This window comes from Saccostrea cucullata, unplaced genomic scaffold (assembly GCF_032062105.1).
Source record: "Saccostrea cucullata isolate Sc308-1 unplaced genomic scaffold, CSIRO_AGI_Scuc_v1 ctg5762, whole genome shotgun sequence".
Taxonomy (NCBI): Eukaryota; Metazoa; Mollusca; class Bivalvia; order Ostreida; family Ostreidae; genus Saccostrea; species Saccostrea cuccullata.
The window spans coordinates 86,423-105,727 of NW_026934288.1; the positions used below are offsets into that span (position 1 = coordinate 86,423).

Genomic DNA, 19,305 nt, shown 5'->3' on the forward strand with positions numbered 1-19,305 from the left:
GCCCCCAGACCCCTTGCCTACTTTTGGAGCCCCCTCAACTTCAATTCCTGGATCCGCGCCTGGTAAGCAACTATTTTATTAATTAAATACAAATACAAGGGTAGTTCTAATAGAAACAAATTTACAATACAACGACCTGCCCAATGGACCCAAATGTCAATTAATTATATAAATTAATATCACGAAAAAAAGTTTTTGCGATGTTTTCTTGCCAAAATGTCTTTTTGTACTTTAATTACTGCGTTCCGAACTTAACTGGGGACGAAAAACGAATGCCATAATAAGTGAAGGTATGAATAAATATATATAATGGTCGTGCGACCAGCTGATAAATATTATAATAAAAAACACGATGGTCGTGCAAATAGTCACTGAAAAATTAATATACACGACGGTCGTGCAAACAGCCACTGAAAAAATTATGTACACGACGGTCGTGCGAATAACCGTTGAGAAGGTAAGTGCACGACGGTCGTGCATATAGACACTGCCATCCCGATTCTTATTTCAAATGCCCATAAGAACTAAAGAAGCATCTTCTGTTTGATTGAACGAAGCACAAAAAAGAAAGAAAAACAATTCATTTATTTAATGCCTGACAAGTAATACAAAATGTAATCAGATGTTATTACCATCAAGAGGGGACGATCATGAATTTATTTAGATCTGTTTTCCAATCGGCTTATTTAATTTTTTTTCTAAAGAGAAACACATTTTTATTTTTTTAAACTGAAACGACTAGAAACTGTTTTGATTATACATTTTAAAATTACATTTTTTTAATGTATTCTCTCCTTCTTTCGTATAAATAATGAAGAAAAGGTTTTGGTAGCAATGGCGGATCCAGGGGGGTTGGGGGGGGGGGGGGGGGGGGGGGGGGGGGGGGCCCCCCCCCCCCCCCCCCCCCACTCATTGATTTTTTTTTTTTACAAGTGTTATTTTATCATTTTGATGCATTGATAAGACTCTAATAAACATGAACCCGTTGTTTGTACAACTGTGAAATATACATCAACTACGTAACAGGAAATCACTTTCCGGTTGAACGCACACAATACACAGGTAATCATCAGAGAGAGTGCCTCCGAGATCGGGTAGTCCGTGCATCTAGTGAAGTCACAAGATCACAGTACAATGTAGTTAGGTACCAACAGAAAACTGCATATTTACGGTGCTGATCAGTAATATTCTTTTGCTGATAAAATGCATGTTTTTAAAAACTATGAAATCAATAAATTATTATTCATTTTTTTTTTTTACCGTTTTAAAAATTAAATTAATATAAGGCACTCTCTCTGTTGATTACCTGTGTATTGTGTGCGTTCAAGCGGAAAGTGATTTCCTGTTACGTAGTTGATGTATATTTCACAGTTGTACAAACAAAGGGTTCATGTTTATTAGAGTCTTATCAATGCAAAAAAATGATAAAATGACACTTGTAAAAAAAAAAATTCAATGAGCGGGAGGGTTTTTCCGAACCCCCCCCCCAACCCGCCACTGTTTTATTCTGATTCATGTGATATGTACTAGTACTAAGTCATTAAAATGACTTAGTTCACATCGATTCTATCGATAACTTTGATCAAAAATCAAAATACATGGAAATATTATACTAAGCGCATCTCTGATATAAGCAAAACTTATCTGCCCGACATTATACAAAAAAAGGAATCTTGGAAACTATATAATACGTATTCAGACAATGATAAATCATGCCAAGAAATCCCGTCCATTTTCTACAGTTATGGAGTCAATAAAATTGTAATTGCATGATTGCATGATGCAAATCACCACACAATACATGTATTCCCTCTGGCAAGTGAATGAACGGCAGCCGATTAATTCGAGGGGATGGGTCCTGAGTTTTCAGTTTTCTATAATTAAACTTCTACCCATGCAGAGACATAAATAACAGCTAGAGACTCGCAACTCCTCCATTAGCATGACATGTTTGTTCACCGAAATATGTGATGGCCCTGAAACTATCCTAAGAATAAAGTTTTAAAGATTTTTAAGACCGCGGAACATTAACTGGCAAGATTGAAAATACACAGCTTACGTCATTTCTATCTGTTACAATCAAAACAATTAATGATAGACAATGATATGGGCGGGTACAATTCGACGCGGACGGCCGAGAAAACATTGGATTGAAATTACAGTTTGAAATTCATTTTCAATCCACCTCAGCTACGCTAGAAGGCACATTATTACTGATTGACCCAGAAGACAAATAATTTCAATTTTGGTACAGTTTGAAAATATAAATCAGAATTTTCTGTCCAGCGTTTTAAAGAAATATATGAGGGGACAAATACAGTATTTGATTTCTGTTTGGTATGATCTGACTCGACATATTTTGAAAGCCCCCCCCCCCCCTCTAGATTCAAATGACCATCTCCTGAAAAAATAATATATGTCTTCGACTTCTAGGACTTTTACCAGTGTCCTAAAATTATATTATAGGCTACAAACCCATAACAATATTAATATCAACCAACATGTATTTGGGAATCATTTTATTGAAATTATTTGTCTTTTGAATCATACATTCATACACATTGTTTCAAGCCACGGTCCGGGGTCCGCATATAGCTCTCTCCTACCCGTGGCTGCTTAACCACAAAAAGTTTCGGAATCTTGAATATTCACGCCTCTCTATTGTGACGTCATATTCAGTCAATGACAAGTTTTGTTTCCATCAACAATTTCCATCAACAGTATACAAGAAATATTTCGTGCACTGTGATTGGGTATTGAAAGGTCACATCAAAGATGCTTTACTCGCATTGGTCAATATTTTAATGAACTACGAGATATTCTCTTCTCATTCAACCACAGCCAGAATGGGAGAGGATCGTGTATTTTGGCCGTGGTTTGCGACGATGATTCACACATTGCTTTTGAAAAAAACAGCTCCGGTGGTTTGAAAATAAATTTCAAACTGTAATTTCAATCCAATGTTTTCTCGGCCGTCTGCGTCGAATTGTACCCGCCCATTTCATTGTCTATCATCAAATGTTTTGACTGTAACAGTTAGAAATGACGTAAGCTGCATATTTCCAATCTTGCCAGTTAATGTTCTGCGGTCTTAAAATATTATTTATGTCTCTGTTTTACCCCAGATTTAGCCGAGTCTTTATGCCCTAAAAAAATATAATCTAAGATGGAAAAGAGTCATATACATGTATATACATTCACTATTTTATACGTTTGTTTGTCCAACTTGTCTTCAGAGTGAGGTTCGAATAGACCAGCCCCTATGCATTTGCGATTTACCTAGTTCTTTTTAATTTTCTCTTTCACATCTTTCACTGCCCCTCCACTTGTCTGCGTGCTACATGTACATGTATGGATCTGAACCTGTGAAGACCTTATCGGTGACCCATAGTTTACAGGAAAGTAATGGGTGTGCAAAATTGGATCGATAAAGTCTTAGGGCTAGACTTGGAGGTTTTCAATTTTTTGTCCTATAATCTGCTTTTCTTTGGCATTGTAGTTGTCATAGTTCTACAGTTTCTAAATACACCGTACGGTAGATATGCGCGTGGGGGTTGGGGTGTGGACGTGAACGCTAAATTGGCATGGTTTGTTCAGGAGATACCTGCCTTTTTAGTGCCGGTATTACTAATTTACTGTGTAGAAGGTCCAAAAATAACTCATATTCCGAATAAAATTCTTCTAGGATTATTCTTATTACATTATTTTCAAAGGTATGTAGAACAAACATTCATATACATGTATATGAAAGATTGCAGAACGACAGTGATTGTTTTTGTTTTGTAATATGTATGGGGCACCGCTCGGACAATCTTTAAACATTACTTTTCAAACTGCTATGTATGAGATTTATACTTACATTGTATTTGTTCTAGATAAGTAGACTCTTTCAGAAAAAAAAAATATTTGTTTACTTATAATAATTAATTAGATTATGAATGTATAACGGCTTTATATCATAGTGAACCACTGTCGCCTTTATCTCGGGGGTTTTGTCAACTTTCGATCATTAAAAGTCTGTATTTGCCTATATGTTTGTTGTTGAAGACCGATGATTAACTTGCTACAAAATTCCATTTCAGATCGATAATTTACCCTCTCCTGATCAGGGGCGGTAAGCCTACGCCGCTTATTCCCTTCCTTCTCGCCTTTGCATTCTGTGCGTGTAATGGCTATCTCCAGGCCGGATACATCATCAAATATGCAGACTTTGGCAGTGAGTGGATGTGGAATTGGAGATTTTATTTAGGTAGTAAATATCCAATTCTTCTTCCCTGTTTATATTAAGAAATGGGAAAAGAAATGCATTTTAAAGTTCACTTTGTCTTTCATCACCATTCTTTTATTTCTAAAACAGTAATGTATAAATTATGCATTTAATTCATTTCCAGGAATCTGTTTATTTTTTATGGGGATGTTTACGAACCTTCAGGCTGACCACATTCTCAGAAATCTTAGAAAACCAGGAGAGACTGGTTATAAGATTCCCAGAGGTACGTTGCTGTTTTGTTTTTTGCTCAATTGGTCAATGAAAAGAACATGTAATGGTAAAGCATCCGACGGTTGTCCGTTTATTTGTCTGTATAACTATTTTTTTTAATCATATACGTACATGCTAAACAATTAAACATATACTGTACTCTATTCTTGATGAAGAAATTCCAACCAAAGAAAAGCACTTTGTTAGATTTCTGACAAATAATTGTTTCTTGACATTCATGAAATAAACCAAGAGAATGACGAGAAGTAATATTATACCTTCCAAGGACGACGGTATACAGACAGAGCGTCTGAGGCCTGTTCAACAGAACGAACGCGTTCGCGAGCGCTCACCAAAATTCCGCATACTTCCAATAAAAATGTTCGCGAGCTCTCACTTTGTTGAATAGGCCCCAGGTTAACCTTTCAGTTTGTAGGACCTATGCCAGTAAAAGAAACTAATGAAGAAATACATAGACAAGAAGTTCTCAAAAATAATTAATATGACCTGATAGGTGTAGGCCAGTTTACTGTTTAAGTTTGTTGCTAAAGACGGTAAGCCTTTTAAAAAGCTCCCATTGTTGCTTTGGAACGGTTAATCCCCTTCTTCATAGAGAACTGAAAAATATGGATGGACAACCAGAAAGTTATAGTGTGACCCATTATTAAAAACAAAATCCGGAACCGAGCGAAACTTTTGTGCGGAATAACATTATAAATATTCATTTTGTTCTATGGGTGGCTCTGTTGCTCTCGGATATATTATTAGATTTCCATTTCATCGGACATCTACAGTTCTGCAGCATCATGTACCTTCTACCGTCCATAATATTGAACATTACTCCAGTACGCCTCGGTTTACTTTACAAAGAGAAGGACGTGTTATAGATTTATCCAATTTCATTTTATAAAATTGAATTTTAAATGTGAACTTTTTTCAGGTGGGATGTTTGAATATGTTTCCGGCGCCAATTTTTTGGGTGAGATTTTGGAGTGGTTTGGATTTGCGCTGGCCAATGGCAGTCTTTCGGCCTTTTCCTTTTTCTTCTTCACTCTATGCAACATAGGACCACGTGCCTGTCATCACCACCAGTGAGTTGATTTTGTTTCTTTATATAGTAAAAATGGTGCCTTACTCAGCTTAAACATGTAAAAATAAATCAGAAGAAAGTATGGATAGATCCATGTATTCCTATAAGCCTTGATTGAATGGACAAAAGTATTAGGATCTCTGTTCTGCTAAGTTTTTCCAAATACACATGTAGTGGCACACACAGCTTAGTTGTCATATGTATTCATTAAGGTTTTCATACTTTCCATCCGATGCAGAAATAGATACTTTATCATTGTGAAAGTTAGCCTTAAATAAGTAATCTAAAGCAATAATCAATTTGCATGTTTTAAAACACTTTAATATACATTTACTTTTAAAATTTCGAATAATATTAAGTATTTATTGCATCTTAATCTTGGCCAAGCGTTACAAAAACTCGTGACACCTATTCCTTCGTGTTTTAATTTTGGTAATCTGATCAAATCTTGTTTTTAAAAGACTTTTTGAATGTTTACTGTGTGTTATATTTATTTTCTATGTATATTCTTTCTTTGAATAGGTGGTATAAACAGAAATTTGAAGATTATCCCCAAGAAAGAAAAGCTTTAATTCCATTCATTATATGAAGAAACCACAAAATCACAAACGACTTATTGCGTGAATATACATGTAGCTATACAGTGCAGCTATATTCGAGGAAAAGGTTGTGTCATTTTCTTTGTATGCAACAAGTTATTTAGGTCTAAATAAAGAAATCTTAACATATATGATAAAGTGTTTTTCTGTTATTATTTTATTTATGTATTTAGTTTTGTCTTGACATAACATGCATCTTGCGAAAACTTGAAATTGATTTTTTAAATATCTTTTGTTCTATCTATGTCAATATCTCAATTGACATAAATATACATCACAAAGTGTAAATTTTCCTAATAATATAACTACTTAACTAGAGTGTTCCAAGGAACGCACGTGTAGCCTGCTTTAAAGATATATATGCCGTATTAGTGTTTTATTTTTAAAGAAATAAATATATGTGGTGTCTCATCAAGTTATAAAAGTTATATACTTTCTGCAAATAAGACAATTCTACTCCATCACTTTTAAAAGTTATGAAATATTATTTTGTAAAAATTATTTTCTCTTCGAGTCGGATATTAAACCGCCTCTTATTGAAATATTCATGATCATGTGGTCTCACATGCTCACAGCAAACAATGGTTCAATCTCGTGAATGAGCCGAAAAGCACGATGGTCTACTACGTTTTTACTACAAACACGTGGGTTAGGGAAATTTAGGATGCGATTTCAAATGACGGCTGGAGAGTCAATTTACAATTTTTTGTGTTTGAGAAAAACAGGAAGAAAAGGTACTAATTGAATTCCCATACTCACATTAACAAACAAAAGTTTTTCTTGTTAAAAAGCTCACATTAACAAACAAATTCAGTTTTTTTTGTTGAAAAGTACTTTGAAATACCGCTCACAAAGTCTCCACAAGTAAATAAAACTCCAGTTTTTAAACTCGATATTCATAAAATTGTCATGTAACTGGTTGAATTAGTTGTTGCTAAGTTATTACTACATGTAGAAATTGAAAGTTTATGCATTTATAAAAAAAAAAAAGACTCAAGTTTCACGTTTTTTTTAAATTACCTCTATATTAATTCTCATGTGCATTGATCGTAGAACGTGTATTGAGTAGCATACTGTATGCTTCGAAGTTGTACACATTGTAAACATTGTCAATACGTGAGCACACCTCAGAGTTGGTTGCTTTTTGTACCGAGAAATATATAGTCACGTGAAATTGTCTTTTCACTGACAGTACAGCATAGCACGGGGAAACTGTAAACAAACGGACCTGTACAATGGATTGGGGAAAACTCTAATTTTTATCATTGTTAATCATTTGTATGCAAATGTGAGCATGGGATTAGTAGATAATAATGTACATAATGCATTAAGCGTGTAAATGCTTGTGAAAATGCATCACGTCAATACAAGAGCGATTTAAAAAACTAGTCTTTTAGAATAACACATGTAGTACATGTATTTTATGTAGTAACCCATAAATGCATTAAATGCAACTCATTGAGCTGATTGGACGATTTGTCAGTCATGTTGGTTCCTCACTGAACAGACGTCACAAAAAAAGTTTCCTCGATCTGATGATTCTCGCGATGCTTTTCCGCGCACATGCGCAGATCCAGCATATACATCAGTCCCTTATAAATATGCATGAGAATATCGTGTTCTTTTCTTGACCAGTACTTTGTTAATACCGAATAATATTTCGTCCAATTTGCCAGAATGCTTCATTTTTGATAGCTTATCATACTTCAGAAATTTTTGTTTGATTTCAGCTGTGCAAAAATACTGTTTAACACGGTATACATATCTTTAAGCTTCTTAAAGATGTAAACCTAAGACTGGTCAGGCAGTTATTAATATGCTACAAGCATATAAGTATTTCATACAAAATAGAAAATCTAGCATTGATAATCGTTCATAAATGCACAAAAAACATCCACGGATGTACATAGTATAAGACTGCGTTTGAGTTTGTCAATCAAAGAAAATGATCCCAAACCCTTAATGTAGGATTCTTCTCATATTTCTTGTATTTGAAAAGAAGATGGGCGCATTTGGCGGGTGATCTGCAGGAATCATTTGTACGAAACATTTATGGTTTAAATGTCCATGATTTGGTTGGCTGAACATACCTGGTCAGATTTTACAAACACGTCCATGGTTTTTTTTTTTCATTTAGTTTGAAAGACATTCTGAAATTGTAACATTTATGTCCATTTTTTTCTAGGGGGTACTATAACATAGTAATATTTCACAAAAAATAAAACCTAAAATATATTTAATGCATAGATGCATGATACGTGTACATGTGCATTATAAAATAGAAATAGAATTGATTTCGCTTGAGAACCAAACTGAACCAAAATTTATCTAATTCAAAATTTTAATACATCAGTACGTATACATAAAACGAAACTCACAAAATAAATGGTTGCTTGCCTGAATAAAAAAAAAAAAATTAACGCCCCATGCCAGGCTCGAACCAAAAACTTTTCGCTTCGAGTGCACTGAACAGGTAGCCTACCTTTCTGAGCTATCACCGCTACACATATATAAATGTCTTTAAAAGGACAAAGACGCACCAAATTGACACATTTGGATTTTTTGGGAAAAAGTTCATTTTTCGTGGTCTCTGGGTCTTCTCTCCATTTTTTAAAAAAGTGTAATCGTTTCTTTGAATTAAAATACACACAACTAACGTTTCAAAATCATGGAGAGAAGACCCAGAAATAGAAAATTTTTAGAAAAATGTGTTTCAAAATGTACAATTTTGTACCAAATGTCTGATATGGCCAACTTTCAAGTTATTTTTTTAGCAAATCAAAGCTCAATTTCGGGAAATTCTTTTCCGTTCCTGTTGCACAGGAACCCGATAAATTAAAAAAATGTTAAAATTTCATGTGACATGTCAATAAAATTTTCACTTTTCAATTACGCCCAGGTTCCTGCCGAATGCCAATCAAAAGCGCCCTCGTTCTTTATGAAATTTTTACAGAATCAAGATAATATCAATAAGTGATGGTATCAGTAAAATTAAATTTGACCGTTTTATATTAGAGACAAGGTCAGTTCAAGGTCATTACCTTTTTCCTGGACAATGAACAATGGAAAATTTTTGTTGCAAATTATGCGATCCCTACTTGTCTTTCAAAAGATTGAATGTTTTTCTTTTTGCATAAAAAGATAATACCACAAAGGACCTATTAGATGATATTAACAAATTGCCATAAATAATTTAATTAAAATGGATATGGGCTAATCCGAATTTTCTCTAATTTTCTTAAATATTTAGGATATATTAGTTATTTTTATATGCTTCTTATATTTCAATTTTTCTAATTTTCACATATGATAAAGTTGTCACATAAAGATACAAAATGATGCAAAAACAAAAAGTTTTCATCGTTTACTAAGAGAGAAAAAAATACTTTTTACGGATTTTTGGTTCAAATCTGTACTCAGATTAGAAGGTTATAAAAGCTAACATAGATCTTGTATTCTTGTTTGGTTGAAAAATCATATTTATTTGATATATTTAAGAACTTTAGTCCCTTATTATTAATTAAACTTACATTTGAAAAGTTCTTCAGGTCTTTGATTGTGTAAAAATTATAACTAAATCCATTGTTTTATAATAATTTTGAGAGGCAGAAAAGAAGATATTTTCATACGCCACCAATCCGCCAAAAATATAGTTCCTGCTAGTTTTCAAACGAGGTGTTCGATTTCTATTCAAATTTGTACAATTGTGATGAAGAAAGAAAAATATGGTCTTTTAAATCTCTTACACCTAAATATATAAGACATATAAGCAAATGCACTTTGAATACTAGTATTTCATCTAGTCAGAAACCAGAGAAGAATCCTACCTTAAATGAATAATTAAGAAATCATTTTATATGTGTTAATACGTGTTTCAAAGTCTTTACAGCAATTGTCACTCTACACGATCCGTTGTGGGATCCCGATCCAGATGTATTTTCATAATATTTAAATATCAGTTTGTGTGGTTACTGAATATCATACAATTTCAAAGAACAGTATTATGAGCTCATAAACATTTATAAATATTATACTTTCATGTAAATTAGTTGAATCTGATTGGTCGAGAAACATTTGTTAAAAAAACACTATTAACCGCTGAATAATGAAGCCACGTCCTCCAGCGTAGCAACAGTCAACAGTGCTTGACGACGGGTGATATTAAAAAAAATAGCGACTGCGCAGAATTTATACGGTTCACTGTTATATGTATTTGTATAAAACATTCAGTATAATATAATAAATATTGCATGTAGTTGAGTGTAACATTGAAAATTTTTACCCCTCGAAAACCATTGTCCTCGGTTGACAATGGTTTTTCTTGGGGTGAAAATTTTCAAATTTTCAATGTTACACTCAAGTACATGTAATATTTATATAATGTTAATTTACTACATGTAATATTTATATAATGTTAATTTATCAACACCCGCCACTAAAAATTCTAAAGTCTTTAGTTAAATCAAATTGTCCGGGGTATTTTTGTAAAGTAGGTCAAGGTCAAGTGAATTGTAACGCTGATAATGTTTTATGGCAATCAGTTCACATGCTAAAATTACCCCTTAAATGTTTTTAAAGTAAAGTAATCCCTTAGCTTAGTGCCTCTCTGCTCCGCAGACGACACAAAAATGGAATTATAATCTTGAGCTTGAAATGATGTACGTACACATTGAACTAAAACTTATATTAAACAAAAGAGAACACATTGGTTGACACAAGGGAATATATTTTACAAACCGTAAGAAATGAAAACGCTGGAGTGATTATCATTACAATAATAGGTAATCCATTCAAAATTTTGAATTACAATTCGAGAGAACGAATCATTTGGCAATCTTTGGGAAAGATTGTCGAGTGTATAATTCGAGATCTCAAATTACGTTTTATATTTTTGAAATATCAACATATCACTTCAGAGATAACCTGTCCCCTAACAGATTTTGCAATATATCACCAGAAAAACTAGAATTACAATAGCTTATAATTTATGTTATATGGAGATAACGAACAGGAATCAAACATTCAATCGAAAGTCCATTTCATTGTTTAAACATTGACAAATCAAAAGGGGATGGATTGTTTGAATTAAGAATTATCTTTTTATTTGTGAGGCTTCTTGCCAGGCCTGTACTCGTTTTGTATACAGCGTTTTTCGGGAGGGGGGCTTGCAACATCCATCCAAAATATAATTTCATATAAATCCTTAATTTTTCCAAATTCGAAAATCCCTTTTCTTGTGAAGATGCGAGGATTGGATCTTTCTAACTCTAGCTAACTTGGGCGATCAGATTTTGAAACGCAGTTCGCAATTCGCAATTCAAAAGTGAACTGCATTCTAGAACACAGTTCGCAATTCAAAAATTTAACATAGGTTATAGGGTCTGAAATTTTGTGGGTGGGTTACTAGGGTTCAGTTACCACTTCTACGAAAAAAATGGTGATGGTACCATCTCTAGTTTCCGACATATGGCCCTCCAGGTTTTGCCCTACTATACGAGGGACGTTCAATAAATAATGTCATCGGTGCTCGGAAAGAAACAAAAAACGCTTTTCTATGATTTAGTCTTAATGATTAAACTAAAATATTCTCTTTGAATGAAAACACATGTCCGCAACATTTTTATTCAATTTCTAATTGTTTTTAGAACACATTTTTGAGTATGACCCTTCGTATACTGGAATATGGCAGATCCTATGATTTCCTGTACTTGTTTTTTTTCTTTCTGAAAGGTGTTTTTTTCAAGTTTGGGAAATGAAACAAGTCAAACGTTGAAAGTGCTGGCCAATATTGTTGGCGTCACAAAACATTAACTTTCTTTTTATCCCGCGAACTCTTTTACTCTTCATAGCCTACGGGTTTGGACGCTGTCATGAAGAAATTTAATGTAGTGAATTCCTCATTCTGGCTCCTTCCTCTCATAAACCTTTCACTTTTTTGCAAACATTTTGCTTTCTAGACTCTTCCAGAAATTGAAATTACTTCCCCAATAAGAATTTGAACAACAAGACCACTAATATTTAAGAAAAATAGCATATAAAACTGTTTTTGTGCTCTTCCAATTCTTTGCTCTTTTCAGCCCTTTGCTGTTTTGTCAGATGTATCTCATTGTAAATTTGTTTTGAGGGTTTAAAGCAAAATGGGTTCAAGTTTCATTATCTGTTTGAATTTCAGACAAACATGGATAAGTACATATTTTAATTTTTTAAAATAATTGTTTAGATATTCCTACACGCTGTCGTTTTCACTCATTTTTCAAAATATTGGGTGACCTTTGAGTATTAAACTTTTGTACTATCAAATGTTTCTTTAAAACACTATGAATTACCCCCAAAATGATGTCTATCAAATTTGCTATATGTCTCAATCAAATAGTCAGTGATAATTTGTTGAAATTTCGCAAAGATACATTGGTTGTTGTATGTCCTTGTAGCCAAGCACGGTACCCATTTTTGATGCCCATTAAAACATATTTGTTTATTGAAATTCACCTGCTCATGTGTGTATAAAACAGGCATTGGTTCCTGTAAATTAAACATATTTCAATTAATATATCTTTAAAATTCTTAACAAGTTTTACAGCAGCTTTAATGAAGCGTTTAATTTCAATCTAGTTTACTGATTCTTGACTATTCATTTTAAATGCAGTGTCTCGAGTAGCCCTTGTTTTCCATCCAATCACAATGGAATGATGTGATGAAAAGCGGTCACATAAACTGTTATCAAATCATTAAAGATTCAATAATTAGAGAAAGTCAAATTTAATGGCACATGATTTCTATGCTGTGTGTCATCGAGCTGATGACATTATTTATTGAACACCCCTCGTATAGTACTATGCGAATAAACACCTGGCTCGGGGACATCGAAGTCCCCTACCCCGGGGTCTGAAATTTTAGTTTCCGATATGGCCCTCCAGTTTTTAGCCTTACTATATTATACTCGACCCCGGGGTCTGAAATTTTGCGGGTGGGGCACGATACCACTATGAAAAAAGAGTTTCCGACATGGCTCTCCTAGCCCTACTATGGAATAAACAGACATCGAAGTCCCCTATCCCGAGATCTGAAATTTTGTGGGTGGGGCACTAGGGGTCAGATACCACTTGTATGAAAAAATGATGATGGTACCCTCTCTATTTCCAAGATATGGCCGTCCAGTTTTTAGCCCTACTATATAATACTATACGACTAAAAACCGGGCTGGGGGACATCGAAGTCCCCTACCCCTAGATCTGAAATTTTGTGGGTGGGGCACTAGGGGTCAGTTACAACTTCTATGAAATGGTGATTGTACCATCTCTAGTTTCCGAGATATGGCCCTCCTGTTTTCAGCCCTCACCATTTTTTCATAGAAGTGGTATCTGACCCCTAGTACCCCACCCTCAAAATTTCAGATCCCGGGGTAGGGGACTTCGATGTCCCGGAGCCCGATGTTTAGTCGTATAGTATTATATAGTAAATCTAACAACCGGAGGACCATATCTCGGAAACTAGAGAGGGTACCATCACCATTTTTTCATAGAAGTGGTATCTGTCCCCTAGTACCCCACCCTCAAAATTTCAGACCCGGGGTAGGGGACTTCGATGTCCCCGAGCCCGATGTTTAGTCGTATTGTATTATATAGTAGGGCTAAAAACTGGAGGGCCATATCTTGGAAACTAGAAAAAGTACCATCACCATTTTTTCATAGAAGTGATATCCGACCCCTAGTACCCCACCCTCAAAATTTCAGACCCCGGGGTAGGGGACTTCGATGTCCCTGAGCCCGATGTTTATTCGTATAGTATTATATAGTAGGGCTAAAAACTGGAGGGCCATATCTCGGAAAATAGAGGTGGTACCATCACCATTTTTTCATAGAAGTTGTATCTGACCCCTATTATCCCACCCTCAAAATTTCAGACACCATAATCTATGTTTAAATTTTGAATTTCGAACTGCGTTCTAGAATGCAGTTCACTATTGAATTGCGAATTGCGAACTGCGTTCCAAAATCTTAACGCCGCTAACTTGTTCAATCATAGAACAAGAAAAAAGGGGGGGGGCAAGCAGCTTTTTTAAAAACGACAAATTACGTTCTAAAAAAGACACCAAAAACTTTTAACAGAAAAGTTGCCATTCCCCGTCCTTCCGCATTCTAATTAGGGTCTGGTTGTAAATGACATGCCACCACAGTTTTTGTGGTCTTACCGAAAAGGTCGCCTCTGACGTTATGGAAAGGAAGTGCTGAAAGCCTTTTCTAAATGTATGACACAAAGGGGTGAAGACCCTTTGTTAAATATCAAGTTTTTGCTTAATTATATTTAAAAACTGTTAATTTAATTTGATTTTTTAAAAAGTAAATTTGAATTACGTATTCGTAAGTATCACGTAGCCATTTTTATCGTCCTTTTTTATGTACAGTGCATGTTCATTCTATTTAGATGACATATTTGGAGATAACAAATAGCAGTCAAGATCAAACAAATAGCAGTCAAGATCAAAAGTCCATAAACCAATACAAAATAGGATCAGAGCAAACACGGACCTCCAAAATATTAGAGGTGGGATCAGGGTACCATGGAGGAGTGAGCATCCCCTGCCAACAGTTTACACCCGCCGTGTGCTCCTTGTCATGATCGGGGAATAACAGAAAAAAGCCGTCTTCAACGCAGTGTATAAATAACAATTAGTATGAAACGTCAGTCAGCATTTGACTCAATGATAAATTGTATTTCCTGACAAGGTCATTGTATCAACCATAGAACTTACGAAATCAAAACTTTAAACGAAACTGCTGATATTCTTGTTTTATAAACTTGTTTGTCAATAGTTTACCACGTTTTAGAAATTGGTCATACGTAGAGCATGCTCTTGCGATCGAATCAACTGAGATACCGGTACATAAACTACGTATGAAGATGATGAAGGTTTATTGCTTTATAAGTAAGGGGAGTTGACGATAGAAAAATTAAAGTCATCACTTTATCATGAAACATATGGAGATAACGAACAGTATTCAAGATCGAAAGTTCATAAAACAATACAAAACAGGGACAGAGCAAACGCGGACATCCAAAACATCGGAGGTGGGATCAGGTGCCATGGAGATATGAGCATCCCCTGCCGACTGGTCACAACCGCCGTGTCTTCCTTGTCATGATTGGGGAATAACGGAAAAATCCGTCGTTAATTCAGTATATAAATAATTGACTAACAATTAGTATGAAAAATGTCAGTCAGCATTTGACTCAATGTTAAATTGTATTTGCTGACAACTGACAAGGTCATTGTATCGACCATAGAACTTACGAAATGATGACTTTAAACTAGACTGCTGATATTCTTGTTTCATCAACTTGTTTGTCAATAATTTACCTCGTTTAAAAATGTTCATACGTAGAGCATGCTCTTGCGAATCGAATCAACTGAGATATAATAAAGCAGGTGATGAAGGTATATTATGCATCACAGAGCTTGGTTTCTAGATCCAATGAACGTCTTTTTGAAGTAAAATATCCAAATATGAAACCGATGTGTCAGATTCTGTGGTATCTTTTATCTCATGCTTACCAGGATATATCGTATCGACATCGTAGGTCTGCTAATAACGGGGCGCAATTAGTAACCACGGGAATTCCAATACTAAGTAGATTGTTGGAAGACCTGGTCACTACAACAACATAGAAATTGTCAATCAGAAACTCAAGTACCTTTTTGATGTCGACTTCAGAGAACTTTCGGTACAATCAGAATGTTTTTAACAAAATAATTTTGCAAATGACCAGTTACAAGGTAAGTAAATTTACGAGTTCTTTTTTTATTGAAAAAGCAGCTGTCAATGATATCGAAAAGCCTGAAATTTAATTTATCGTGGGGAATGGTAGAGTATAAAGTTAAAAAGTCGCAAGTTTTTAAGCTGTTGGTTTTTGAAAAATCTTGTGAATTCAAATGATCCAAAAGTTCCTTGGAATTTTTAGGTCAACTGAGTAAACTCAGGTGACCTATTGCTATCTGTTTTCGTCCGTCGTCGTGCGAGGTCCGTCGCCCGTTGTGGTTTAACATTGGAACATTTTCAGCTTCTTCTCTGCAACCGCTCAACCAATTGCAACTAACCTATAGGCATAAAGCATCTATGTGTGAAGGGGAACAAAAAGTGCGATTTTCATGGTTCCTGCCCCCTGGGGCCTGGGCAAAAACTACAAAAATTAATGCAATCTTTAAAAATCTTTTTTCCTTGACATCAATCAGTCAAACTGTTGGCAAAATTGTAATCAGCATTGAGTCCTCTACCAAAATTGTGAAATTCATGGCCCAGGGTCAGGCTAGGGCAGGGCTATATAGATTATATAATTATAATAGTAAAAATGCATTATTTCTTTGAAAATCTTCTCTGCTCCTGGGTATTAAATAAAATAACTAAGTACATAGTTATGACGAGCAAGAATGTCTCTTTCAAATTTGTGAATTTCATAGCCCCAGGGTCAGGGGTTCTTGTATTAGGGCGAGGCTCTATTGATAATATACTGAAAATACATTAATTCTTTAAAAATCTCCTTCTCTGCCCCTGGGTATTCAATAAATTAGCCAAGTACAAAATTCTCTTGAATAAGGCTGTCTCTTTCAAAATTGTGAATTTCATGGCCCGAAGGCTAGTGATCTGGTCTTAGGGCGGGGCTCTATTGATTATATAGAGAAACTGCCTAAATTCTTTAAAAATCTTCTCCTCTGTTCCTGGATATTAAACCAAGAACTATGTACATAGTTATGATGAGGAAGGATGCCTCTTCCAAATTTGTGAATTTCAGGGCCTGCTTGTAAACACAAGTACTCTGAAGTTGAAATTAAAAAGTAAAAGCGTTAACTTTCACATTTAAAGTATCTAGTTAGTGTTGGAAAATCAGGTCTTTTAACAAGCTATCGGAATCACCATCGGTACTAATATTAGCCTCCGCTATTAACAAACCTATTTTGATATTCATACGAAGCAGCAATTATTCATTGATTTTTATGAAAAAAAACTTGCTGTGGCCTTCAACTCGTCATTTAGATTTATATATATATATCTGTCCATTATTTACTAATTCTGTGTCAACCGTGAGCTTTCCTTTTATTGTTGATTTATATATATATCAGGCTTGGGGTAATGCTAATTGCAATGGTAATGCATTGCAATGCATTACATGAACTCAAGGTAATGCTAGTAATGTGTAATGCCCAAAAATTTGCATTACATGTAATGGTAATGGTAATGCATTACTTCATAAAATCCAGTGTAATGCTGGCATTACATAGTATTACAAAGCATTATTTTGTATGTACCTATTTTAAGAAATTAATATGGACATGGATAAGGGAAATTATTGCTTAAGTTATTATTTTTTTTATCATTTATTTTTTTTTTATAATTTTTTTTTGCAGATGATAAAATTAAATTAAAAGTTAACCTATTTAAATAAAAATTCTGTATCTTTTTATTCTGTTAAAATTCTGTACACTACTACACTTTCCTTAGATTTAATTTTTCAAACTTATTTCAGATAAGATTTGTTTTCAAAGAATTATATAAAAAGTTTTAAAAGAACTATTTTAAAAAATCACATATTACAATAAATAATGTACAGTGTAAACTGATAATTGCCACCTTTTGAATAGCTTGAGTGTCATCAAAACACACTACGCCTCATATGTAACAATTAAAACAATATTGTTTGGAGAAAAAAATTACTTGAACGTGTTTCTAAAACATTAATAATTAAGCTGGTCTAGCTTGAACTGACCCTGAAAATTTCATTGTACCAAAGAAAATAGAAGACATTCGGGCATTATATGATTAGCATATCAAAATTTACATCCTGTGTACTTTTTCAAAAAGTTTATATATATATATATATATATATATATATATATATATATATATATATATATATATATATATATATATATATATATACAATATATATATATATATATATATATATATATATACATACTTATGAAAAAAACCCGAAAAGTTTGGTTTAAATTTCTAAGTTTAACATGTTTAAAGAACCCCAAAATTAATGATAATGGTAATGCATTACTTTACTAAAGTAATGGTAATATAATGCATTACTTTAAGAAAATATAATGGTATCGTAATAATGCCCAAATTGTTGAAATAATGGTAATGTAATGCATTACTTTACAATGTAATTCGCCCCAAGCCTGATATATATATATATATATATATATATATATATATATATATATATATATATATATATATATATATATATATATATATATATACACGGTGGATTTGTCCATTATTTACTAATTCTGCGTCAACCGTGAGTTTTTCTCTTATTGTTGAACCAAAATTTTTTTAAAACATCAATGTAACCCACGGGAGTTAGGATTGCCCGTCGTCGTATGTCGGCCGTTTCGCGTTAACATTTGAACAATTTTCAACTTCTTCTCTGAAACCACTGAACCAATTTCAACCAACTTTTGTATGTTGCATTTTTGGGTAAAGAAAAACAACATTGTAAATTTCATGGACTCTGTCCCTTCCCATTCGGCATGAAGGGTGGGACAAAAAACACAAACATTGATGCAATCTTTAAAATCTTCTTTACTTCGGAACATCAAGTAGTCAAACTGTTGGCGTGATTGTAATAAGCATTGGATCTTCTAGAAAAATTGTGAAATTCATGGTCCCTTGGATCAGGGGTTCTTGTGTTAGCGTGGGGCTCTACTGATTATATACTAAAATGCATTATATCTTTGAAAATATCCTCATCTGCTCTTGGGTATATTAAGTCAATGAACTATGAAAATAGTTATGAAGAGGAAGAGTGCCTCTTCCAAAATTATGAATGTTATGGCCCCTGTGTCAGGGATTCTAGTGTTATATATATATATATATACATAGTCATGGTGAGAAGGGTGCCTTATCCAAGATTATGTGTTTTAAGCCCTCTTGGATCAGGGGTTCCGGGGGGCTCTTATGATAATGTTATGAAAATGAATTAATGCTTTGAAATATACCTCTTGCTGTTAATCAGACATTTATGATGAGCAAGGGCACCTCTTCCAATATTGTGATTTATATGTGACTCTCCGGATCAGGGGTTCCTGTGGGTGGGGTACTACTGATTTTTTAGTGAATTGA

At 34.1% G+C, this 19,305-nt stretch overlaps 1 protein-coding gene across 2 annotated transcripts; it reads left to right on the forward strand.

Moving 5' to 3' along the window:
• The first annotated feature begins 3,368 nt into the window (after positions 1–3,368).
• LOC134240378 (3-oxo-5-alpha-steroid 4-dehydrogenase 1-like) lies at positions 3,369–6,304 on the forward strand. 2 transcript variants are annotated; one of them, XM_062722473.1, is made up of 5 exons: positions 3,369–3,713; positions 4,083–4,249; positions 4,392–4,493; positions 5,421–5,571; positions 6,093–6,303. In XM_062722473.1, exons 1-5 carry the CDS (start codon positions 3,406–3,408, stop codon positions 6,157–6,159), a joined length of 795 nt encoding a protein of 264 aa, XP_062578457.1. In that variant the 5' UTR covers positions 3,369–3,405; the 3' UTR covers positions 6,160–6,303. The 2 variants fall into 2 exon arrangements, with proteins under 2 accessions (XP_062578457.1, XP_062578458.1); XM_062722474.1 differs by lacking the exon at positions 4,392–4,493 and having other exon boundaries at positions 6,093–6,304.
• The last annotated feature ends 13,001 nt before the right edge of the window (positions 6,305–19,305 follow it).